Source organism: Gambusia affinis, linkage group LG17 (genome assembly GCF_019740435.1).
Source record: "Gambusia affinis linkage group LG17, SWU_Gaff_1.0, whole genome shotgun sequence".
Classification (NCBI taxonomy): Eukaryota; Metazoa; Chordata; class Actinopteri; order Cyprinodontiformes; family Poeciliidae; genus Gambusia; species Gambusia affinis.
The window spans coordinates 1,995,739-2,022,727 of NC_057884.1; the positions used below are offsets into that span (position 1 = coordinate 1,995,739).

Below are 26,989 nucleotides of genomic sequence, written 5' to 3' on the forward strand. Positions count from 1 at the left end.
TAATACGTTATTCCGTATTGTCGCTTATTAATGACGTGATGTAAGCCTCGCCTTGTGTGGCTTCTAGTGACACTGGCTTCATCAGGTTTTCTTCTAAACTCAGCCGCCAGACCATCACTGTTCCTCGTGAGGTAAGATAAGAGCTAATGTTTTGTTTTCGAAGTAGTAACGAGCTTTTCCTCGCGCTTCTGTTGACTTGTTAGCGCGAGCCGCTCTGTGTTTACAAACAGTTCCACCATCTGTTAGCTCTGACCAGCTAACTGCTAACACTTACATTTCTGCAGCTTACTGTCGTACAGGCTGGATATTAATGAAGTCATCTTTCAATTATAGCATTTTGTGTATTAGGAGGGTTTACCATTATTTTGGGTTTCAACTGGAACAATTAATAAGCAGAAGAATAGCAACACACACTTTTGTACGTCAAAGACTCCGCCATATTGGGAGGGTAGACTAGATTTTTCACTGCATCTAAAATAAAGTAAATTTTCATGGAATTCACCAGACACGTTGATATATACGTCATGGCGTCATTCTCTAATGAGCAGATTTGTAATATGACTTTGAAAAGCATCATGTTGGTTTCTCCAGCTGCTTTAAACATTATAATAAGTTGTATCTTATAGTTTCCAACAGAAAATATTTTTGCCAGAAGAATGTTGTATTTAGGCAATAGTTGTAATTGCAGTCACTTTTTACTGGTAGATTTTTTTTCTCTTATTTTGTTTGTCTTTTAAGCTCTTATTGCACAGTCAAATGCCTGCAGTAATAGTAAAGAAATGATCTAAAACAGGCAGGTGAAGCACTCATTGCATTTTATTAATACGACTTTGCAGCTTAAAGCTCTGACAGAATATTCCCTCCATCCCTTTTCTTTCAGTTTTACTTGGATGCAGAATGATGGGACAAAATAGTTCAAAGGTGCAGCTTCTTTTCATGACCTGAAAAAACTAAAAAGGCTGGACATCTCTAACTATTATTATTCCACATCCATGCAGAAGAGCTTTTGAGCTTTTGAGAAGAGAGAAAACCCTAATATTGCTCCCAGTGACGGCAAGTGATATTCCTACCATATGTGAAAATATACATTGTAAAGTAATAATAAAAAAATATATATTGTGTGAAATTTATTCATGCTTAAAATATAATTTAGAATTTTGTAGCTGGGAAATTAGTTTTAGGGCAATTTTGGAGGTTCTAATATTTATTTGCTTATTTCCTAAATTAATAGTTAAGAAGTTGGAACACATTCTTGTTCTTTACAACAAGCTATATCAGAATACTACGCTGTAGGTTGACATCTGCATGTATTTCTTTGTGTTTCTACAGGGATGAACACATCAGTGCGTGAAATCCACCTCTCCTCTCAGGCTGACTTTTCCTACTTTCTACGAGTGGACTGGGAGGGGCGGGGCTTAGGCTTTGGGTTCAAATTGCTTTTGACAGATGGACAGAAGGCATGGAGTGGAAAGGGTAAAAGTAATCCTTTGTGATAATTCATTGAAGATGTTAAACAGATTTTGTGCTTAAGTTATTTAACTATACACACTATTCCCACTTCACCTGTGTTTGCCTCCATTGATAAAAATTGGAGGATCAGTTGTAAGGGATTCCCAGTGACTTCCTGGAGGTCCTTGTAAAGATCATGTTGCTCCTGGTAGTTCTACAGGTGCTAGTTGAGTCTCCTCCAGTCTTAAAGGTTTAGCCTTTAAGACGTGATTTAATATATTTTCATTAACTTTACCAGCTCTTGAAATCTCAGATGACTAAGTTTTCTGTGCCAATAAAAACAAAGTAAACGATTGGAGTTGGTGTAGCAACAATAAATTAAGGGAACCATAGGTTCCTCGTTGTGCTATTTAAAGCACTAATAATTGATCATTAGTGGTGTGAAAAGCTCTATAAAAGAATTGTTGGCAGCTTGTTGGTCTTGAGCATAAGTGTGTGTGTTAATACAATGCTAACTGATTCTTCAGGCCTCACTTGGCATGTTAAATGTTCTACACCCTAAAGTAGGAACAAGCCAGAAGAATTATGGGATGTTGGGAAGAATTACCAGGACAAAGCCTTTCTTCAAAAAAAAAAAAAAAAGCAGCTTGATGTACAATGTTGCATCTAAATGAAATTCAAGTTTTCTTTGACAATTTTCTCTGGTGGATGAAACCATCATAACAATATATCACTGTAATGCATAATAGCGTGTTTGCCAAGAATGCATTTATTATAAAATACTCTAGTTAAATGTGAAGCTATCTATCCAGAAGCTGAATGTTGGCAGAAGCTGAGTTATGATCAGGATAAGAATCCCACCCCCAGTAGCCAGTCTGCAGCAGAATGTCAAAAAGAAGAAATAAAGGTGTTGCAAAATCACAGCGTAAGTCCAGACCAGAGCTTTATTGAAATTCTGTGGTATGACCCTTAAGGGAGCTGTGCAGGAATTACTGTGTGCAAACCTCAATTCACTGAAGCAACACTGCGAAGAAGAGTGTGCCAAAATTCTTTATGCATAAAGTCATACAGAAAACAATAACTGAGTACCGTGGCTGTTAAAGATTGTTCTACAGGCTGCTGAATCGTGGGGTGCACTTATTGTCTGACTGTATGAAGGAAGGTTATACAAAGAAAAGCATTTTATATGCAGATAACCATTTTATACCACTAATAACATTGGTATGTGTTTTGTATGTGTGCAGTGAGTGAGGCGGTGGTGAATGAAGAGGCAGAGGAACTGGAGATGGTGAAGGAGAAGTACATCCAGGACCTCCTGCAGGCTCTAACAGAGCCAGAACCCTCTGCCTCCTACTGCTTCACCCTGAAGCCACACCCACCCACCAGTAGCTGCACTGTGACTCTGACATATGAGAAGATGCAGAAGGACATATCTGTGAGCGTTGCTTACTTTTTAAGCATGTTATGTATCCACAAATAAAGACAAGTTTAGCAAAATTACATAGTGCAGCCTTAACAGGAAATTTATTTGACAGGTTAACGTTATGTCTTATTTTGTGACTGAAAAACAAATTATTTGACGTAATTTTCAATAGTCTTGCTTTAGCATTATCTTCTTCCCTCAACAAATATAAATAAAACGTGTTAATTGCTAGAGTTGCTCCCCTCATCAGATCCTGTACATAAGTATTAGTTTGTAAAACATTTTCACAATTCTCTGAATGAATCCTCCTTTATGCTGAAACTGCAAAAAGTCCTTGTTGTGACAGAATGGAAATGTGTTGCCGCAAAGGAAGAAATGAATCATTGTTTGCAGAAACAATTAAACGGACTGTTTAACAGAAGTTTATAGTCAGATGAGATTTTTCTTCCTCTAAAATGCATACACAAACAAAAAAGATGGTCTCTCATGTGTTTTTAAAATATATAAGGAGTGTTAGGACTTTCCATCAGAGGAACACTTTGGTAAAATCCCATTCTGGCCTCCCTTCCTTCATTCTCTTTCTTTATTTTCTCTTCCCAATCATTTGTGATGTGGAGCGACAGGCAGCTTTCTAACCCCTAAGAATTAAAAGTTATGAGCTTCACCTTGAATTATTATTTGTCCTTTAAAATAATTTGATTGACCCTTAAAATCTTTGTAATGTCTACTTTGAGTTGTTCTCTTGCATTTGATATTACAACTTTTATGTAACAAGCATAGAAATCTCTGTAAAAGCTTTGTGTTTCCAAAGTAAGAATTTCTGCTTTAAACAACTAGGGCTGCAATGTAGCAGCAAATTATATATTTGCAATGATTTTGCTGGATATTGTGGTGCTAATTGGGTCTGAAAAATATATATATATATCCCAAAGGTTTTGTTTGGAATGCAATATTTGTTATGAATTGGCATTTTTCATGTTAATGTAATATTTGGTCTCATACCAGCAGATGCTCACAGATCCATGATAAACGTCTGTTTATTGGTTTTAAGTTAGCTGCTGCAGAGACACCTCTGTCACTGCTACCACACCACTACACAAATGTGGCTATTATCTGCTAATAATAAAAATATCATAATGACAAGAAAATAACTTATTGACAAGTAGATCAAACAGTATATCTAACTGTATCAAACAGAGTACAAGCAGATAAACACAATAAAATTATCTTACTTTGTGCTGTGAGTGCAGTTACAGTTAGAAAGTTGGGCCATAATTCCTGTTCTAATTGATCTCAGCTGTTATTAAACTAAAAGCAAATTGTGTAAAACTATTTTAATCTGATTAGGTGGCCAGTTAATGGCTTCCAATTCAGTTTAAGGTCAGAAAAGGGAATGAAGTCAAAGTTTTCTTTCCATCTAATCTGTGAATGGACAAAAAAAACCTACAGACTAGAGATGCATACTTCTTTAGCATGCATGCTACAAAATGAAAGTGTCATCATTTGAATTTAATTTGCTTCTCATTTATTTAAAACCAGATCTTTGTGAATGGAAATAAGACTTATTGACTTCCTTACAAACAAAATAAACTAAATAGTGTGAAATTTGTCTCCCTCAGTTCAAACTTGGCTCTGTCTCGCTGGATGCTGTCGAGGAACCAGCTGAGGCGGTGAGAGCGGTGCTGATGCACACACTGCAGGAGGGAAACAAACTGCAGCAACATAACCACAAACTGAAGGAGGAGAACCAGAGGCTGATACAGGAACACCAGTACATCACTGAAAAGTAAACACACACTTGGTGTATATAGAACACTGCAGACAGATAAGTTCTGCTCCTGGAAGGCTGAAGTTGGCAGGCATGTTTGAAAAATTCCAAATTGGCATCAGTAGAACCCAAGAAAACATCAACAAACTTATAAAAATCGAAAGCTTATTTTTTTAAAGCTCATTCATGATGACTGTCATGGTGTTCATGACCATGTGTTGTTGTTTAACATTCACTTGGTCTGTATCCTAAGCTGTTTAAAGGAAACATGCTTCTTTGGCAGCACAGCATTGACCTGTCAATGTTTCGGCTTTGGTCATGTCTTTTTTCATTTAAAGCTCATGATCAGTGTCGGAAAATATGATTCATTGTTTGCAACAAAACCTATTTGAATCTGTATGGAAGAGGTTAGACGGCTTAAACCTGATCCTGCTCCATATGTTTGGATTAAGAGTTTGGAAACTAAAAGTCTGAAAGCTGCATTAGCATGCGTATTAGCTAATGCACCAGATCATTGTTGTAATATATTTCCAAGTAGATTTACCCATGTCTTAAAGAATAAGACAGAATATTCTCTAAGAATATTCTTAAAGAATATTATAACTTTAGATTTATAATCTACAGTTCTAAATCTAAACTGTAGATTTATAACTTTAAAAGTACAGTTATAGCCAATGAACCATTTCTTTCTTTTGCCAATGTCCCATTTTCACAAGCAATGTATTATTTTTTATGTTGGATTCACTTTGACTTGAGACTTTAATTCAGTTCAAAAGACCATTATTCATCCCAAAAGAATATTGTTGTAACTCATATCCATCCTTCCACGTACAATCAAAGAGTCATCAGTTGTTGGTGATGCTGTGGGCAGGAAGTATCTCGGGTAGCAGTCTGTCTTGCAACATTTTGTAGTGTTGAAGCCTCTGACTGAAGACACTGCTGCTGTACACAGACTCATAACAGCTCGATATCCAGGCAGCAGAGATTGGATTTCATAGTAACGTGTCCTGGTAACATCCTTGTGTGTGTGTGTGTGTGTGTTGCTGAACCCTTCCCCTCTAAATCCCTTCACTGAAGGTCACTGCTATTTTTTATTTGAAGTGCTAAGCCTCTCCCAGCTAACTAACTACCCACTCTGTGAGGTTAACATCTAACCGCCTCTCCACCCTTGGGGGGTGCAAAGATCCATAAATCTGGAGAATATCACCCTCTTCTCTGATGAATCCAGGCTGGTTTATTGGAGAAGACCATTGTGGATTTCTAATGGCCCACATCTGAGTGTTCCATCCCAGATGTGGTTAATTCTTCCCATGGATTAATCAAACTGAGTAGTCAGCAGCCAGCCAGCTTCACCAGATCTGACACATTAAATGGCTCCTCTCCCTTTATTACAACTGATCCAGATTACAATTTATTGACTCGTATAAAGTCCTCGGGATGTTGTGTTAATAATCTTGGGGCATAGCAACTACTTTTTATAAATCTGCAAACCATGCACTAAGACTGTTTTACTACTATTGAACAACTTCAGATTACAATGACACGATAATTGAATGTCCACACTTCTCTAGTATTTTACGTGCTTTCATTAGTAAGGTTGAGGATATGTCACTACCACTTAAGTAGCACAGAAAAATCTAACTAACCTGTCTTTCTCTAAATCCCTGTGTGTCCTTTGTCTCTGTCATCCATCACAGATGGATAGCAGTAATGTTAGGTTGCTGCTCCATGTCTGACGCATATGTGACCTATGTTGGTGTATGTTTCAGGATGAAGCACTACGCTGAAGGTGTAGAGACCCTGAAGGCAGAGCTGTACTCTCGGTTCGTCCTGCTCCTCAATGAGAAGAAAGCAAAGATTCGCAGTCTGCAGGAAGCTTTCACAAAGCTGCAGCAAAGAAGGTGCTGGGCTGACATTAACCAGGCTCTCCATTAGCTCTGCAGGCTCAGACATTCAGTCTTTTTGATGAAACTCACAACTAGACTTCCAGAGATATTTTCTTTGGAGCAACAATCAGGAAAAATAAACAATGCTTCTACTTACTTATTTTTAAACCCCTATTTTTAAACCCCTTAAAACCCCCTTTTATTTTAAAAAAGGATCAAAGATTTTTTTTTGTAACACAAATGATGCATTTGGAGTTTTTCCTCATTGTGTTGATTATATTTTTATAACATATATGGCATAATTTATATACTTTAAAAAAAGGAGAAATTACTGAGTGAAAATCAAGATTTTAGCATAGATACACATTCTCTCCAGTTTCTGTCATTTCATGTTTTTTTTTAACATAAGTTGTTATGACCCTTTTCAAAACAATAAAATAAAAAAACAGTTTTATGTTTTATTTTATGTCCTATAATTATTTCTTTTTCCTCCCCTTCAGGGGGTCTTTTGTGGGCTCTAGTGTCCCTTATTTGAAAGTAGGCTGACAGGAAAGTGGGAAGAAGAGGGGGGAAGACATGCAGTAAATGTTGACAGGTCCGGTAATCGAACCCGTGACGGCCAAATTGAAGACTCAAGGCCTCCAAACGTGGGTCGCGCTATCCCCTAACCCGCCACAGCACGCCCATGTCCTGTAATTATTTCAAAAGGAGGAGTTTGTAGTGTTGCCATCTTGGATCGAGACCATTCATAAGAAGGCAGAAAAGAACTATTGGATTGATTACATGCTTTTGACTAAAGGTCTCAGAAGCATGAGTTTGAAAAGTGATATGCTAGATCTTACAGAGCTATTAATAATAAAGTTGTTTATTACTCTGTTGTTTTCTTGTAGGAATTCTGAAGAACAGAAAAACAAGGATTCTGCAAAATCAGATCAAACAGCAGGTCACAACAGCGAGGTTGATGAATATGGAGGCAGTACTGACGAAGAGCTGAAGGAAGAGCAGTCAACAGGAACTTCTCATCTGACATCTAAAGGTCAGATTATTGGTAATTGGTAAACAAAGTACTCATGTAATGCATATAGTAATTATAAGAAGGTGTTAAACTGAACATGTTGAGTAGCACAGCACAGTACATTTGCTATTTACCATTGTATTTGTTGTTACCTGCCCATGCCTGCGTAGAACAAACCCTAGATCCATTCGTTCTGCCGCTTATCTGAGCTTTTCCACCTGCCTAATACTTGATACCACCACAGAGTGTGTTACAGGAAAGTTTCACTCTGAGACCTGGTTTCAAAAAGTGCCACTGGTCACCGTTTTTATACAAACGAGCTGCTGGATCGTAACCTAAATGTTATTGTTGAACAGAAGAGCAGCTCTGTGTCGGCGTAACCTAAGCTTGACCTTTTCTTTCAAAGAATAGTCAGCAAGTTGATAGATTCCCCAGCTGTACTGTCATCGTGACACAAACACACTTTTTTTCAGAGTTCCATTTGTAAAAAGGAATTAAAAAGAACATGCCGTGTTTCTACAATTTACAATTGTGCACTAGTTTTTGTTGGTCTGTTACATAAAATCCCAACAGAAAAGGAGTGCACTTTGTAAATCGCTTCTACTACTAAGATTGGATCTAACAGATTAAAAACATCATTATTCATCACATGGAGATGAAATGTTGTAAAGGATGAGAGTCAGTCTGGTATTCTTATGTCTTAATTACAGCAATATTAATGATTTTAATGTGTTTCTAAGCACACCTTTTCAGTCCCTCTATGTTTGTATGAAAGTAATGTCTAATGATGCATTGATGAGTCTGAATGTAGTAATCCTGGTTAATAAAATCCAACTGTAGTGTTTTTAAGTTCCAGGTCGGTTAATTTAACTGACCTGGTTTGTCAACATTTAATTAGATCTTCTGAAAACTACTGTAGTTCACTGCGCTTTTTTTTTTTTTTGTCTGAAGTGAGCAGATGTATGTTTTGGTGTTTATAGAAAACGCCATATACGCTTCAACATCACTGAGAACCTTCATGGGAAGTGTAATGAAAGATCCATAGATTTGTAGTATTTGGTTCAATGTGATACTTCTGACTGCTGCTGTCATTGGAGCCGAATGTTTTTGCTCCATTACTGTAGCAGTCATGACGTCACCGAGAGGTTAGGTAATACATCGAGTTGGACCTCTGTGAACCAACATCCCCACACAGCCTTAAATACAAGCAGCCGCTAATGTTGACATTACATTTTGTTATCCTCCTGACTTTTACTCGCTGTTGCCCTGGACACGAGTAGCGCGCCATCACCAGCGAGTACGAAGTGCAGATCATTCTTTACCTTTCAGACAGCTGTGAGAAGCCTTTACAAAAGTTGGCAGAACTCCCAATGTGTCATAGTTTTTTGTTTTTTTTCCTCCTAGAGCATCACAGCCAGGTTAGGTTTATTTTTTTTAATCCATCAAGGCTTTTTGGCAACTTTCTGGTCCCTGTTGGCTTTCCTCCTCCATCTTAAGAGGAACAGCTAGCTGGATTTATGTTGTTTCTGTTGCCATGGTGCTAACTAACGTGGTGAGCAGGGGGAGAGGGATAAAAGAAGTGTTGGGGAATGTTAGGTTTTGTTTTGTCTGAAAATGAGTTTGTTTTGTGCTGCCAGGGGGAAAAATGAGCACAAATCAGAGTAGGTAAAATTTTGTGTACTCTGATGTTCACACCCAGTAATAACCAGGAGGAAAAAGACATTTGCTTTCATTTAGTTTGATCTTAAACAAGATGACCACTAACCACTGTTTTTGTGTTAGAAAAAATGTTGCCAGTGCAACTATTGGTGAGTCAGATTGTGATAAGTAGGTAAATGAATCAGAGCTTCTCCAAAACTGAAACTCTTGTACGTTGTTCCTAATCTGTCAATAGTGGGCCAGGGAGGGAATACTGGTGATGGGGCCATGACTCGGTGATGCCACATTACTAAGACCCTGATAAATAAATCAGGGTCTTAGTAATGGTGATCATTACTAAGATTCAACATGTAAGCTTAATCATAATCTTTATCCTCATAAGATATAGGTAATCAAAGAAAAGTTTCTTTTGACATGTTTTATGCCTCGTATCATTCTCTCCTCAGATTCTTCTACTCCGAGCCCTTTGAACCTCCGTGACATCACCGATGTTGCTCCCTGTCGCAAGCGTCGTTTCCGCCATCTTGGTCCTCCAGAGATCGCTGTGAAAAAGCAGAACCCAGAGGCAGCACAGAAGAAAAGGTATGAGTGTGTGTTCCATGCTTTCCTCAATGGTGCCCGTCTGTGTTTGTGCTCCTGTTAAGATAATTGACCGTTTTGAGCTTTACATCGTTATCATAATGTTGTTCCCTCATCAAAAACATACAGGTGTTACCTTGTTCCTTTAATGCATGATTGAGAAATCCTTTAATCTCCATGGCAACCATTCAGCTGTGCACAACACCCTAGTGAAAGTATCACCACCTTTAAGGTGCAGATCCTCCTTAGAGCTGCAGTTTTTAAGCTCCCAAGTTTCTGCCTCACAGAGCAGCTCCTTCAGACTAGCCAGCAGCTGTTAGCAAACACCTGGTGGAGCGGTGTATGAGCTGAGCTCATTGTACCACCTACGTCTCAGTGCAATGCTGGTAAAAACACTGTTAAAGGCTTAACAGAGGAACCATATTTCTGGAGGTGAAGTTTCAGAAAGAGTAGAAGTTTTTAAAGAGACAGATGTCCTATTTAAAGGAATTAAATCAGGAAGTAAATTTCTTTTAAGTAATTTTTGATTTATGTCATTTTTATAACAACTGAAGGTAACAGTTCTTGGCTGTGCTACAAAATGGCAATATGTGCCTGAAAAACCATAGAACTGCCCCTTTAACATGTTGGTTTCATTGCAGGGCAGTGCACATCTTCACTGCAGGTACCAGGGTGTCAGGCGTAGTGTGACCATTTGGTAGATGTTTGGTTTCCTGTTGATTAAATTGTATCTCACATTTCAGAGCTGGATAACATCTCTCATAAGCCCCTTTTGCAATGCACAGCCAGACCGGACTGACCCGGGCCAGTCTGGCTTAAAAGCAGGGCTGATTGTTTTTGCAGTAGCATCACCGAGTTTGCACCCAACTCCCTGGAACCTCGAGAGCTGGGGGTCGGGTCGGTCAGACTGGGTTGGTTTGGAGTTGGCTGTTGATTGGTTCATTGGCTGCGGGGGCGGGACAAAGACCAGATCTCTGGGTTAGAGGAGCACGAGACTTTCTCGATGTCTGTCATTTCAATATGATGCATCAATAAAATCACGTCATAATCTATTCTTACCCTCCACTGGGATTACAATCACCTCTAAAGCTAAAGATTTTAATGGTAAAATGTAAATAACATTTCTCCAATTGAACCAATCAGAAGTCGGCAAGGCTGTGAACGAGGGGATTTCCACATTTGGCGTTGCTCCAGCGGGGAAATCCCACCAGCTGCAGCGTGAGTCCAGCTCAGAGAGACATTCAGATGAGATTTATTTATTTTTTTGTTAAATGTTTCCCTTAGCTCCCTCGCTCATGAGCTCATTCAGAAAGAGCGGGACTGGAGAACCAAGAAGGAAAATGTTCTGCAGTCGCTGGGGAGATCACCTCGGTAGCTTTAGCAAGAATTCGATTTACGTGACGATCCCGCTCAATGCAAAACAACCAAGGCTATAGGACCAGTAGGACTGAGTGGAACGGAGCCGGGCTGGTCCAGGCCAGACCCTGCAGTGCAAAAAGGGCTAAAGAAATGATTTGGCCTTGTTTTACAGTAATATGTTTTTTATTCTTCTTCTCCAGATTGTTCAGGTGTGATTTCTAAATGACTTTTCGGACTTGAAGCTAAAAGCTCAATTCCAGACCTCAGTGAGACAATTATGTAACTTTTCTATGGTGTCTGTGTCAGTGCTCCAACTCTGTTCCTGCTCATTTAAAACTTTGAAAAGATGCTGATTTGGTGGCCAAATACTTTATGAGCCAACTTCTGTTTGGATCACCTTCTAATTGAACACGTCCAAAGACTTGTCTCAGTCTGACTTTCTCTGTAGCAGTCCTACATCATCAAATAATAGGTGAATACGCTGCATCTAAACTTTCCCAAGAGCAGCTGATTGTACACTGTGTGTCTGTTACCAGCCTGCCAGTGAGCAGCTGCTGTTGCCTGGACAACAGATCGTTGCTCTCTGGTGGCTTTTAGTGGACAGGGGTGGTTGTACTTTCAGTTTTCACTTTTCTCCTTTTTTGTTCCCTTTTTTTTATTATTTTGGAATGGAGATTTAAAGAAAAAGAAACTGACCATTGATTGGCTGAAGGAACCAGAGTGGAATGAAATGAACGGTCATATGAGAACAAGAAGAGGGATGAGTAATTAAGGTTTTGTGAAATCTCGGAAATTATTTGCAACAACTGTGGCATTACAGTTTTGCTTAAGGATGAGTCAGTTGATGCTGAACACAATCTGGAGCATTTTGTTTGAAGTTTCTGAGTTCTGGCCACCACTTTCCAATTTTCATGCCATCATGTTGATTTCATCACAAAAAAAACTTGCTCTTTATTGTAAGGTTCCCATCCACCTAGCAGCTTTTACAGCTCAGCGTCTTCTCAGTGTTCAGTCACCATGACAGAAGGACTGAATTGTCCTGTCCAATAGAGCGGTCAACATTTCACACTCGGTTGTCTCCACCATCATTAGGCTGAGTTAGCTGTCTGGAACATCACCATTAGTCTAGTGAGCAATTGTCGATTGAATTTGACATCTGGTTGAAGTTTAAAAATCTGTTATTGAATTTAGTTAGCATCCTGCATCCTCTAAGCTGGTGCTGCTCAAACACTGTTATAACAAGTATCCAAAATTAATATTAAGTCTTCCATCTACAAAAAAAACAACAAAAAAACAAAATCAGACTTCAGTATTTTTTTTATATCAAAGTTACAGTTAAAATGGTTTTTTTGCATTGTGCTTTTCACTAAAGGGTGCAGTTTAAGTGTGTTCCACTCTTACTCAGAAGTTGAAATGTTAAAATTTTGAAGTTGGAAAAAATGATATGAAGTTTCATAGAAAACTGGAATTCCAAGAGTAAAATTATATTATTATTATTGTTGTTGTTGTTGTTGTTTTTTATTAATCCAGATGTCAAAATCCAATATGGCTGCCTTAATGAAAGTTACTATAGAAACAGATTATTTTTTTGGGTTCAGTTCCGTTGCATGCCTTCTCACTTCTCTCTCTGTCTGGTTTTTGTTTAAAAAAAAAAAAAAAAAAAAAAAGCCTTGTCACAAAAAATATGTTTGCACATCAACATGTTAGACTCAATTTAGAATGGTGGGGTAAGTAAGATTTCATTCTCAACTATATTTCATGTTCTGTCAGAGTAATGCACATTTTCCATTCAAACCATAAAATGTGTCCATGCTAGTTAAAAGCAAAAGTCAAACCCGCAGTGAGGCACTAGTACCACTGTGTCTTGTAGTGATTATCCATGATTACTGGGAGCCATATTTGATCACTTGCAGAACCAGTACATGTTTCAAGGACAGCCAGTGTTTTACTGTTACTTTCTGTTAGCTGCTTTTCGTGGGAAAACTTTCCTTAAAGTACACAAACACTTAAAGCTAAATGATGTGTTAACAGGGACTAAACCCAGGCAGAAGGGACAATCTGTATATTGTTAGAAATGTAACTTCTTCGTTTTCATCTGAGGAGGGATAAACTGCGGGGTGTGTGTTCTGCTCACAACAAGCTAGGAAATGATCATTTTTTTTATTAATAATCATTAATGGAAATCTTCAATGGTTGCTGTTAAAGGATGGAGTACACTCATCCTTAAACAGCAACCTGGAGTTGCTGTTAAACTCGGTTCATAAAATGGTAAGCATAATGAAAAGAACACTTGTTAGCTTTGTTTGTTCATTATCTTAAATTTTACATGGTTAAATCTGCTAACAACCTCTCGCACGCCATCATATCACATATCCTGATGTTTTTGTAAAATCATTGACCGGTAATATTTATGGGGGTCAGGGAGCACAGTGGCCTGCAAATAACTAAAATCTGTGACCATATTTTAGTCTTAAAATGCTTACAACTGACTATTTTAATAGTCCAAACATTATATTTGTCTTAATAAGCAGAGTGGAACCCATCTTGATACTACTGCAAGAAATGTATGAAAACAAACTGAATTGCTTTGGGATTTCAAATGCAATGGAGATGAAAAAGAGAGGGTCATAAAACCAACTTAATGAGGCGTGACAAATAAGGAGTAGATACGAAAGGAGAGAAAAAAGGATAAAGAAAAAAACACCTGGATGTTTGCTTCTACACCTGGAGAATAAAAGGGGAAAAACCCCAAAGAATGAACTGAAAAACCACAGCAATAAAGAACAATTGCTTTACTTCTCAACAAGACAAATTATAGCTCGCAAACTTTGGTGGTGGCCTTCATAGTGGGTGTGTTTGTGGTTAATTAAGCCACATTTTCCCTATTCGTGTTATTTTGTTTTTTTCCACAATGTTCCTATCACTTTTGGTGAGTCTTATTGTCTCAGTTTGTTATGTCTATATTAGGATTGAGTGGTTAAGAATGGGAAAGAGTCCATTCAACTATCAAGACACGTAGCTGGGATGCAGAACATGGATTCATGACCCTTGAAATCTTATACTTTATCAAATACATCCAAACAGTCCTTGTGAAATTCTGGCAGCTTTTTGTGCAGTTTTGAACAGGTCCCTTACTTTTGTAGTTATCCAGTCAAATAAAGCTTTTAGTTGTACACAAAGTTCCAATCTTGTGTCAGTTTACTTGCGTGCTTTATGCAGTTTTTCTTTTGTCTCTGGGATTTAGACTTTATATCAGTCTTCAGCATAATCAATAGTAAGGGAGTATTTGTCCATCATTGCTGTTTAATCAGAGATTAAATTTCCACTAACATAAATAAATACTTTTGTTGTTCCCAAAACATCCACATCAAAACTGCATACATGTTGTGAGCATTGTCAGTTAACAGTTGTTTTTTTTTGGGAGGGGCAAACATAAACTCTTCCAAACAGTTTGACTCACAGTGGTATTGTTTCTGTTGAACTTGGTCACTAGCAGAAAACAATGTTCATCAAACAACATTTTGATCTTTTCATTGGAAGTCAGGAAAAAGACCTCAGGCGACAGAAATACACAAAACTCTGTTCAAAGAAAATCTATTCAAATTGAAAACAAAGCCGCTGTGAGCACAAGACTGTATTTCTCCAAGATTTACTATATTATAAATCATTATAAATTCTCTGTCCATCATGGTCAAATAAACCGCATCTTCAACAAGATGGCGATGTATTGTATTGATCTTGTGTTGTTTTACATACTCCAGTGTATTGGATCGCTCATGCAAATAGTTAAATCCAGATGTCCCCTGGACACAAGTGTATAAAATCCAGCACATAGACAGGCAAACTGCCTTCACAAACATTTGTGAAGGAATGAGTCGCTCTCGGTGAGTTTCAACATGGTCCTCTGAAATGATGCTGTTTGTGCAATAAGGCCATTAGGAAGGCTCCTCACTTCCACGTTCAGCTGATAGTGGTATTATGATGAAGTCAAAGTGGTTTGTGGAGGAACAAATCAAGCTCGTATGTCTGAAAAACCACTGAAAGTGTTTGTCTTTTTTTTTTCAGCAGTTGTCTGGAGAATGATACTTGGTTGAGTGTAATGTGTCTGGCTTAGGAATGGTTTTCAGGAGTTTGAGTTGGCCCCTTAGTTTTATTGAAAGGAACTGCTAATGTTTCTGCATATTAAGGCATTTTTAATAATTTTATTCTCCTTAGACTGTGACTGCCCGCTTCAGTTCTAACATAAAGGCACACCAGAGCATGAAAAAAAGCAAGAATTAGCAAGCTTGGTGTGGAGGAACTTGATTGGTCTACACAGAGTTCTGACCTAAACCTGATTAGCAAAATTAATCTCAAGACAGAGACTATGTATATATAAACCATTATTTCCTATCCACTGAACGAGGTGAGACTCTTGTAAAGGATCAAAACATTTTAAAACGACCCAATTCCAACTTGAAGCAGCTAAATGGGATGAAAAAAATGCAAAAAGACACACCTGACAAATGCAAAGTGCCTCAATACAAGCCTACCCACACAAACAAAAAAACTCCAAACTCTCCTCTTTCCAAAGGAGTATCACTGCTCTACATGCAAAACCCACAGAGCCAGCGGCCAAGAAGACAGAAAAAATAACCTACCTTGATGAAACCATAGCCATAACTGACACATAACCTTTGCTGTTTTATGGTCATAATCCATGAGAGAGTATAGATTTCCACTCGGCTCCTGTAGTCTGTTGACCCTGGGTCACTTACCTCCAAATCTATTGGCCCTTGACTGTTTAATGGACATGTTAATCATCCAAATTGCTCTTGAGAAACTTCCCTGAGTGCAATTTACTATGTCTGACACGATTATTGAATGTTTTTACGCAGAGATGTTATTTTACAGTATTTCATCTCTTTTTGTGATCTTTTACATGTTGAGAGAATAATGGCGTGCTAGAACAAGAAGCTTTTCATGCTTACGAGTTGCTGGATTTGTTGGCGGCTGGCAGCAGAGCTCGTCTGTGTCCTGTCAACTTAGTTTATTCAGATTGGGATCCCAGCAAAACTACTATTAATAATTTGATTGCTGTGATGATAATGAATTTGTACAGCACTTTACATTTTGCAATCTCTTAAGTGCTACAAAATATAAAATATAAAAGAATGAAAAACGACAAAGAAATACATTTAACGCTCTAAAATCTCTTGAAAAGGAAGGTCTTGAGTCCTTTCCTGTAACTTATTAGGAGTTTGTGGTTTCCTCAGATTGTTTGGAGGGTATTCCACAGACGAGGTGCAGCAGAGCACCCATGGTACAGAGTGTTTCCCACATTACTGTTAGTAGAATGAGCCATGGATGAATTGGGGAGAAATCTTGTACCCGATATGGAGTGAGATGGGGAGCCAGTGGAGGTATTTCAGAGTTGGGGTGATAAGGTCTTGTTTTTGTCACTTTATCAGGATCTAATAAAGCGTATGGGTAAGCCAGAGTAATAAACTGAGTTTGAATATGTTCTTGGGGTGAAAGGAGATGGTCTTGGAACTCTGAATGCAAGATGATCATACACCAAAAAGAGTGATTATAGAAGAAAGAGGAATGTTGTGGCCAGAGAAGGTTATATGGAAATAGGTAGGAGAATCTGATGTTGGGTACCAACCTAGAATAGCTTTTGGTTTTGATTCTTAGTTGGAATAGATTGATGTTCCCACAGGGCGTTTACTCACTGAACACAGCTCATGAAAGTGGAAAGTAATGAGTAAGAATTTAAAGAGAGTTTTGTTGTAGAGCAGAATGTCATCTGCATTAGACTGAAAACAGATCCTGTGATGAGTGATGGTGTGACTAGGATGTAGAGGATAGACGGAGTGGATCCAAGAACTAACCTATGAACGAATACTGATTCTAAAATTTGATGACCAGAATCATTAAATTTCTGTAATCGGTTTTGCTGAGCTCTTTTTCTTTTTTTTTTTTTTTATTAAATAATACCTCTTTAAAACCTTAATTCTTTGCCTGTTTTCATTCATTTTTGTGCAGTTAGTTGTCAGATTGTATACTATGGCTTGCTACATGATTTGGATTTTATATACATTCCTTCAAAAGAATTACAAAGTGCTTTTTGTGTAGCAGGAAATGGATTTCTTTCTGTGGTGTGCCATTTTTAATTTGCTCTTTGAGTAACGTGGCTTTTATTACTTTGGGGTATTCTTCAAATTCCTCTTTATTGCTTTATTGTGTTGGGGTGACTGACTCTGTGGGTAGTGTAGTCGTTTTGTGATCGGAAGGTTGCAGGTTCGATTCCAGCTACCTCCTGTCACATGGCACTTAACCCCAAGTTGCCTTCCGATCGGTATGTAAATGTTTGTGTGTTTGTGAGAGCAAAGGGTGAATGTGACTCTAGTCTAGAACACTTTGAGTGATCAAAATGATTGGAAAAGTGCTATATAAGGTCAGTCTATTTACCATTTTAGTTTGGAAAATGGATACAATTCTTTTTAGGAATGTCATTTTCTTGTAGAACTCTACAAAAAAGGAAAGGTCCAGGGTTCTGGAGGTTAAGAATGGAAGTTTTATGTGTATAATCTGAGTCTATGGGTTTGGCAATATTGCATACATCAGCCAAAGCTGACTATGGTTCTCCCTGTGCAGAACAAATTCTCCTCAAGTCAAAACTAAAGCTCAGTTTAGCTTCTCGGTTGCCAGCAAACTCGTTATTATGGTACTGTACATCCTGCTGCTCTGACTCTTCCTCAGATCAGCTCTCTGTGGGGGCTCTTGCACACTCGCCACCCGATTTTAACCTCACCCCCTGGGGCTAAAAGAAAAAATCCTCTAGTCATGCCCCCCTTAGTGGTCTTCTTCTGCAGCATGCAAAGATTTCCCTCTCCACTGAAACACTTCTGTTGTTTGTTCTTAACTGGTTCCAGCAGTGCCCCAACTACAGTTGGTAATGATTTTAAACTACCTCTGGGCCTCTTTCCCCCTCTCTCACGCTGTACTTTTCTTCTCATGTTCAACTTTTTGTCATCACAGTAAGTTTGGAGGAGAAAAAAAGGTATGAGGCTGATGATGGATTGTATTCAGCCCTCAGGTTGGTTCTTGGGTTCAGGAAGGTGAGAAGAGTTGCAAGGTTTAAGAAGGTTTAGTTGATTCCTGATTCTCAGTAGCCTTGTTAGGCTCTTAGATTTGGATGTGACTGCTTCACACAGAATCAACTTCCTGCCCCTAACAATTTTAAGGGAAGTTGGTAACATATTGACAGTAGCTGCATTTTCTTTACAAATGTGCATAACACTTTGTCAGTATTCAGCTAATTTAAAAAAAACACAATTTTGCAATTGCGGTGTTTCTATTAAATAAGAAACACAATTAAAATCACATGTGAATAAGTTTGTTCATGCGAAAAGTCATGAAAAAGCATTGTGAGCCGTGATCCTTCTACTACTTCCTGTCGTCTTCTTAGTGGTTTACACCTATAGGAACATCTGGTTATTGTTTACGTGACTCGTGTGATGCCTAAAAAGTTTTTCCATTGCAATTTTGTAAAATAACCCAATTTTGATATGGCCAAAAAAAAAAAAAAAAAACTGATTTTGAACTGATTTTGACATATTTTATTATTTTTTTATTTTTTATTTTTTTCCCACCAGGGGGTCTTTTGTGGGCTCTAGTGTCCCTTATTCGAAAGTGGGAAGGTGAGGGGGGAAGACATGCGGAAAACTTCGGCCGAGTCCGGGAATCAAACCCGCGACCGCCGCGTCGAGGACTGAAGGTCTCCAAATGTTGGTCGTGCTATCCCCTACGCCACCACAGCACGCCCCAAACTTGACATATTTTCATTAAGCAGATTTATTTTTGATATGTGGTCAATGGAAATGCAGCTACGTCAAGTTCAAATGGTCTTAAGACATTCACACACCAGCCCTCCCATCTACATGCAGTCTGAAAGGCTGTGCCTCATCTTTCACCTGATTGGCCACATGACAAACTTCTTCTCTCTCCTGTAGACCAGATTCAATAGCCCACTCATCTTCTCTCCCTCTCTCTCTCTCTTTCTGTGTGTGTGTGTGTGTGTGTGTGTGTGTGTGTACCGAACAGGGCGGACCCCTCTGCAGCATCCAATCAGCTGCAGACTCCCCAGCTCCCTGTAGATGCTACGAAAGCAGCTTCAGCAGGAACGTCAGAAGCTGAAGACCTATTTGATGATTTCTGACTTCCAAACAGTCTCTGTTCCATTACTGCTGCAGGTATTCATCTCAAAGGCATTTTTTCTAAAAGTAAAGTGAATAAATGACGGTGATGACACTAAACTCTTTAATAATGAGCTATCTATCTGTAGATGCAGAAGAGCATATACATATATATTTGTATCTATGCTGAGAATCAAGGCCTTCATAAAAGATACATATTTTTGTCAAATTTCACAATAAATTGGAATTTGACTGTTAGTACAATATAAAAGGTAACAGTGTACATGAAATGTAAGATTTGCTATTTTTCCTGCTTAATGTAAGTCTAGCCTAATAGATTCTTGTCACAGTTGTATTGATGAGTACTTTGTATTTCACAATGTATAAATATTAATGCATTGTTTTTTTTTGGGTTTTTTTGGCCTTTTCTCACTTTCGCACAAAATAAAGCCACATACTAGAAGGTAACAGATGTGCAATGTCCAACTAGCACTGCAATAAAATCATCCAGGTCCTTTGTTACTGGGTTCAATCAAGTCTATTCATATAGCACATTTCAGAAACACAGCAGTTCAAAGTGCTTTACATTGTGAAAACATAATCATAATCAGTCATATAGTCAACACCTATGAAAACCTGTAATAGACACTACATTTTGTCAAGTGCCATGATAAAAATCATCAAACATGTTGGTCAATGTTCTTATTTTGGGTCTTGGTTTAAAGGAGCTCAGTGTTTCAGCTGTTTTGCAGTTTTCTGGGAGTTTGTTCCAGAAACATGCCATAACGACAGTCTCATCTGAGTGCTTCTGGACATGTGAAGACCCAGAGTGAAACTGAAAGTCAGATATGTGTAAAGTGAAAAGAAATGGAGCTAGAGCCGAACTGTGTGGGCCCCCCATGGTGCTGCAAACTGACTTATGTATTTTCACCATCTTGTTGAATCTAGGCCACAAGGAATTCATGTAGGTCTGAAGGTTTGCCACCTGCTACTATCAAGATGTATTTTCCTCAGTTAAGCTGGAGAAGTTTTCTGAAGGGAATCTTGGTTTGTTTTTGGTTCAACAGATTCTTTAGCAGAGCCAAATGACAGAGAAGATAAGTAAAAAAGTTAATTATAAGTAGAACTCAAGTTTCCAGAGTTGATTGGTCTCAATAAAATGTTTTACTCCAAATGTTTGATTATGTGATAACTTCTAATAGATCTGTTTAAATTTCTTGGCAGATGTTGAGGTTCAGACGAAGAGCTAAGTGGATACAATTCTAATTTCCAGGCTTTTTTTAGTCGTAAAATTATAAACTTGAACTGAGATCTTCTAGCTGGATTGAAGGCAGATCAGTTTCAAACTTACAGATTGCAAATTCAGTCTTTGACTCCGATGTACCACTTTAGTGAAGTTGCCAAATGATACTTAATCACAAAGAGATTCCAGCAAAATTATTATTGAGGTGAGTCGTACAACTAGAAGGACTCAGTCTGCACTGGAGAGGTACAACCATGGACAGAGAAGACCAAGAAAAGATCCAACACAGAGAAAAGCGAGCAAAATACCTCAGGTATACACTTGTCTGTCAAACTCTGCGAAGTGTGTAACCCTGGTAAGTTTTGGGTCTGTTTATGTAAAGCAGCAACTCCTTTTCTCCAAACTTTCCCAACATAACCCAATTTTTACACCTGCTAAAATAATTATTTAGATGGTTGAGTCATAACTAAGATGATCATAAGTTAGGTTTGGAACGCACTGATGCAGTGTCCTCATTAGCAAGCTCATGATTCACTGGTCTGTAACTTTCTATCTTACCATTGCTCAAGAAAACGACTCTAATATTCCATCTGCTCCATAACAACTGACTTTGGGTCAGTGGTCCTGTCCTGACAGCTTTGTCAAACAAAATGTAGATCTCGTTGCTCCTACCATATCAAGGTACGTAGATTCACTTTACAAGAGCGTGTGTATTTAATAAAGGTACCAAAGTACTCACACTTACTCTGTTATACACTTGTCTATGGTACCAAAATGTGAGACTTAGTCTATGTGTCCATTCTTAGTTGAAGGTTATGTTTCTCCTTTGAAGAGTCTGCAGTAAGACACTTTCTGTGTGGACAGAGATGTGTACCAGCTGTGGGCTTGAAGAGACATCGGTCATAGAAGACCTCTTCTAATGGTTGACAGCAGAACGCAGAGAATGGAACAGCCACTCAACAGCTTGGATGCTAAAGCTGAAATCTAAGAAACCAAATTGTCTCAACCGCTTTATTTTTGGCTATTATTCGTAACACTAGAATGATAGCACTTCCTGTTTCTGGTTTTCCAGTTAATCCCTGATAAAAAGAAAGATGTTTCTTTTTTAACATTTTTGAGAATTTGTCATGAATAGCATGCTCATGAAAATTGTAACATTTCATATGTACATTTTGTTTGGATTATATGTAAAGATGTAAGAAGCTTTTAAATATGAAGAATTTCTCTGTGACTTATAGTTGTCAATATTGAAAGTAAATTTAGTCAATTAAAATCAAGTAAGACCAATGCCTCATTGCCACTGAGCAACATGGCGCGGGTTGATGCCATGTTGTTTTGTCTATTGTAAAAGTGGCCAATACAACCACCAGTAGCACATCATTACTGGACTCCCTTCTGTTGTAGAACCATAGAACTATGGCACAATAGAACTAACATGTAGGACTAAGATGGAGCTACTGCCTTCTTAGACATAGTCAATAAACTGTCTGACATAACGCAGTCCATTGATTGGGGAACAGAAAATTGTTACTGTTTGTGAGGCATACTAGTGACATTTGTCGTCACATTAGCATGTTGCCATGTTGAGCATTTGGGTTTAACCCCGCCCACCCAGTGAGAATCCAACTGGCAGTGGAAACTCTGTTCTGTTTATCTCCTACCAGTTGGGTACTGCTGAATGCAAACGAGTCATTAGTCACCTACAAACAATGCAATTAAAATAACAGCTGACTAAAACGAAATTAGACCACGCTTTTCGAATCAACATTTGTAACGGAGACATTTACTAATACCACTTACCCAGGATCTACAGGAAGGTGTGGACAACTTTCCTAGAGTCAAAGATCCTTCAGATAGGGCCCTTACCAGATGTTCCCTTCTGTTCCATTACTACCCATTTAGTTTTGACTGTCCTCCATGGCTTCAGGTCCAGCACATATGTGTGGGCCATTTGGAGCATTTGCATGCTCTTTAGCCAAGCGTCTGATTCATATAGCTGTTAAAATGTCAAGGAAATACATCAGCTAACATAATGTTTGTAATAGGTGTCCTATTCCTACCATGGAAACAGATTGTCTCTTAGAGTAGCTTAGGCACGAGTGTGTGTGTCTGTGTTGCCCTGTGATGGACTGGTGACCCGTCCAGGGAGAACTCTGCCTCTCGCCCAGTGACCGGGTAAATGGGATGGACGGATGGATGTTATCAACTCTGTTTATTATAAAGGTTTTACAACTTTATTGTGTTTATATATTCTACAAATAAGGTCCTTATAAAGAAGATAAATGCAATGCAAATGGAATGTGATATGTTGTGATTATTGATCTAGAAGTGTTTTTTTGGATCAACAAGTTTCTTGCTTGTTCTTGTCATACAGACCTCACCTCTTAATGTGTCACTCTCTTTGTATTTTACTTTATTTCAGCATTCTACTGTGAGTCACTCCTTCTCTCTCCATTTGGACCAGTCTCTGGCTTTCCCCTCTCTCACCCCTGGACCCCCACCTCTCCCCAACTTTACTTCCCACTCCTCTCTCACTTCCCTCTTCTTCCTTTCCTTCTGCGAGTTTGCCTTGCGGGCTCCTCCTCTACCTCATAAGTGGTTGCAAAGTGAATCTGAACTTACTCGTGGTGGGCGAGGACATCTGTTTGAGAGGAGCTCTGCACAGACATTTATCTGGGGCTTGCAGGGAAGTTTGACTTGCGAAGTCTTAAATGATAAATCCCTCCGAATTTTAGGACTGCAAGGTAAGGGAGGAAGAGTCTCTGAAATGAATTTGTATCTTGAACACTGTCTTGTATGCAATGTATCTCAACCCTATGTCTTTTTTTTTTTGAGATTTTATAAAAAAATAATGTTTAATGCTTATTTGCTGTTTTGCCATTGAAAAGGCTGATTTCTGGTGGCTGTGACTTTTTCCCATGCTGACAACACGAAGCAGGGAGATAAGAAGCTCATTAGGGGAACTGACACTGGGGACCAATTATGTCATTTCCATTGACTGTCAGTGTTATCAGCTGATCTCTTTGTAAAACACAATGACCAGGCTGTGTCACAGCTGCTGATGGAGCTGCTGTTATCAACTAACACAACTTCAGCTGCTCTTTCTGTTATTTTCAGTTTGTACAAAGACCAATATTTTTTTTTCTATAGATACAATTTTTGTTGAGAATGTCAGAAATGTTTGGGTAATTTTGCTTCTAGACTAGTTTTTAATTTGTTTCAATTAAAGCAACTCGGGTTCATAAGTTTGCAAATAGTTAATTGGGATTATTTTTAAAAAGATCATAGCTGTGAAGATATTCACCAACATTTAGAGCAAATAATTTTTCATAATGATGAATCCTGTTTTGGTGGCAGAACTTTAAAGTCTTTTAGAGTATTGGAGGAACATTTCCTTTTACTTTCAGGATGCTTGTGGTATTCTAAGAAGTGTGATTGAAGCAACGGAGGCAAATATTTACACTTTAAGCAAATAAAGTTTTTGAAATATGTTCCTGTTTCTAGTCAAGCTGAAGTATATTTATTTGTATAGCACATTTCAGCAACAATGTAGTTCAAAGAGCTGCACAGCACAAAATCATAATACAGTAACCAAATATGAAGCAAGCAATAAACATTACATTTTGTCAAATGCCATCATCAAAATCATCAAGCAAATAGGCATCAAATACACAGATTAACGTTCCATTTACTATGAATCAAAGAGCCGTAACGAGGTGGGGTTTTAGCCTTTCAGCATCTTTGCAGTTTTCCGGAAGTTTGTTCCAGATGTGTGGTGCATAGAAGCTGAATGCTGCTTCTCCATGTTTGGTTCTGGTTCTTCAGACGACCTGAGAGGTCTGTAAGGTTGATACAACACCAGTAGAGCTTTAGTCCGTTCAGTGATTCATAAACTAACATTATCTTAAAGTCTATTCTCTGACCTGCAGGTTTCTAGTGTCGTTGCTTGGCGCTTCCTTATGGGGGCGCTAAATTCATAAAGGTCTTTATCAAAGTCAACCAGTTTAAAAAAAGAGCCTTGCTACTCTGACCATTAAAAACAAAAAAGTTACTAAACATTTTTCACTTTAAGATTGATGTATGGGTTTTGATTCAATTATTTCTGTTGTGTGACATCACCATGGTTGGTATATTGAATCATTGTTACTCCAGTTGCCAGGGATGCAGAGAAAGCTGGTAGATGTTCATCTGTTAACATTAACTGGTGGTTCTGATTCATATACATGTGCAACCCAATTGTCACATAGCTGTGAGCAGATGCAGTTTTTAAATAAAATGCTTCGGGAGTTTTATCACTTTGTAAATAAGACATTGTTCATAATGTTTTACCTGGTGAAATAAAGTTCTAGCTAACTAACAAAGGACAAACAATTTAGGAAACAATCTGCTTTTATTTTCTTTATTTAAAGGTGGTGCGTCAAAAATTAGTAATACTACTTATTGTTCAGTGGAAAAACTTTGTTGGCAGTGCAACTGCCCAACCTTTCTTGTAATGACATTAAGAAGGCAAGGCTTCTCTCCCATCACCCTAATCTTTAGTCCCATCTGTAGATGGGTTGCAAAATAAAATATTGTATTATAAGCAAGAGGAATGAATGTTGTCACACTGGACACAAATGTTCAAAAGACAAAAAATAATTTTCCTCACTAACTTTTTCTCTGTTTTATTGTTTATGGTAAATCTTTGGATTACCGGTAATCACAACAATGAAATGAAAGAATGCAAAACATTTAGGTTGATTTATATGCTTCAATGAAAGGTCCGTGATACATACATGGAATGTTTGAAGAGGACATCAGTAGATTAGAGTAAGGAAACAACTTTACGTCACACTGACCTCCAGATCTTTCTTACAGACCGGATGGAGATGACGGGACACATCGTCACACACCTGCTCTGTCTGCTGTGTCTCTGCTTGGCTCATCCTCAGCCAGGTGAGTTGGTCCAGAAACAAACTGTGTGATTCAAGCGCAACAGTAATTCATGTCCCCCAGGAGGAACCTTCCTGTTCGTGTCCAACCTGGGTTGTTTCATGTTTTCAAAGACACTTTTTGAAGTGTCTTTTCCATTCACCAGCATGTCAAAGAAAAATCCGACTGAATATATCTTCATTTTATTTTTAACCAAAACTATAATTACGGCAAGGTTAGTGGAGTCGGTGAAACTGGTTATTTAAACCATACGCTTCTCAAAAAGAGATAACTAAGGAAAGGTTTGGCAAGGTAATTTTATATATATTGCACAAACTCAGCAACAAAGCAGTTCAAAGTGCTTTACATGAATTAGAAGGAAATACAGACAAACAATTTGTTTTAGAATTGTAAGGTTCTCCATGTTTGATGGAGAACCAACATTTTGGTTCATGTTTGAAGGAATCAGGACTGAACAGCTCAGTTGAAATGAGGCCTTGAACTTTCCTGCATTCTCCTAACTTGTAACCACAAATATTTACTTATTTTATTGAGTTTTCATGTAATTCACACTCCACATAGATTATTATTAAAGAGAATTAAAATAATTAGCTGTTTTCACATTTGTATTGAGTCCTGTAAGTCGATGTTTAGTAGCTCCACCTATCACTGAAATACCTGCGACCTCCGCCAGCGGACTAAGGCCTCGATACGTGGGTCAAGCTTTGCCTCTGCGCCACCACAGCGCCCCCATTGGTCTTCGTATTAACACTGACATTACTTAATGGAAATAAAAAGCCCACAGCCTAATGCAGCCACCATCATGTTTTGGAGTGTGAATGCTGCGTTTAGGGAGCGGCCCAGTGCTAGTTTTCATGCATGATGACCAGACATGTGCTTCCTTCCACATGTCTGCTGTGTCCTCTACATGACTTGTGGAGTCATGTAGGATAACTTGAATAAAATGTGACATCTGACAGTTGGTCTTTACATAGGGATTGAATCAGTAATCTGCAGTGAAGCGTAACTCTCCCATCCCCATCTTAGATCTACTATCTATCAGCAAAATGTATTTGGACTGCAGTACCCTCAGTCTAAACTTGTTTTCCTGCCCCCCCCAACCACAGTGAGGATACCTGGCAGCATGCATGTAGCTGGCTCTCTGGGCAGCAACGTGGAGTTGCCGTGCAACCTCCCCACGATGCCAGCTTCTCCCAGCGGTCCCTCTGCCACCTCCACACCGGGACCCCTTCTTGACGAGAAGGTCAGAATCCAGTGGGTGAAGCTGGAGAAGGATAAGCCGGTACTGGTGGCCCAGGACGGGCAGATTAGGGTGTGGAAAGAGTTCATAGGCAGGGTGTCGGTGCCCAGCAACCCGCCGTCACTGGGGCACGCCTCACTGACCATCACGAGGCTCCGGGTGACAGATGCAGGACCATACCTCTGCAAGGTGACACAAGGACTGGAGGAAAAGCAGAACGTCGTCCACCTCAGTGTCTCCGGTGAGTAAAACCTTT

General features: G+C 38.7%; 2 protein-coding genes across 2 annotated transcripts in view; both read left to right on the forward strand.

The window, feature by feature from the left end:
* On the forward strand, nt 1-20,007 carry LOC122819215 (DNA repair protein XRCC4-like). Its single transcript, XM_044095765.1, has 9 exons — nt 1-131; nt 881-1,053; nt 1,330-1,473; nt 2,694-2,884; nt 4,492-4,658; nt 6,410-6,541; nt 7,417-7,562; nt 9,647-9,782; nt 19,227-20,007. The coding sequence occupies exons 3-9, from the start codon at nt 1,332-1,334 to the stop codon at nt 19,339-19,341; spliced, it is 1,029 nt and encodes a 342-aa protein (XP_043951700.1). The 5' UTR covers nt 1-131; nt 881-1,053; nt 1,330-1,331; the 3' UTR covers nt 19,342-20,007.
* A 2,984-nt stretch (nt 20,008-22,991) lies between these two features.
* vcanb (versican b) overlaps nt 22,992-26,989 on the forward strand; it is a 33,026-nt gene continuing 29,028 nt past the window's right edge. Inside the window, exons 1-3 of the mRNA XM_044095874.1 lie at nt 22,992-23,305; nt 25,419-25,496; nt 26,600-26,974. Coding sequence (XP_043951809.1) covers nt 25,424-25,496; nt 26,600-26,974 — 448 coding nt within the window. The 5' untranslated portion in view covers nt 22,992-23,305; nt 25,419-25,423. The remainder of the gene's footprint in view (nt 23,306-25,418; nt 25,497-26,599; nt 26,975-26,989) is intronic.

Bases quoted from the DNA above. Each gene is read 5' to 3' on its own strand.
- LOC122819215 (XM_044095765.1), top strand. From the start codon at position 1,332: ATGAACACATCAGTGCGTGAAATCCACCTCTCCTCTCAGGCTGACTTT. The intron at 6,542-7,416 runs GTGCTGGGCTGA...GTTTTCTTGTAG, and splicing joins ACAAAGCTGCAGCAAAGAAG to GAATTCTGAAGAACAGAAAA. The intron at 7,563-9,646 runs GTCAGATTATTG...TTCTCTCCTCAG, and splicing joins TTCTCATCTGACATCTAAAG to ATTCTTCTACTCCGAGCCCT.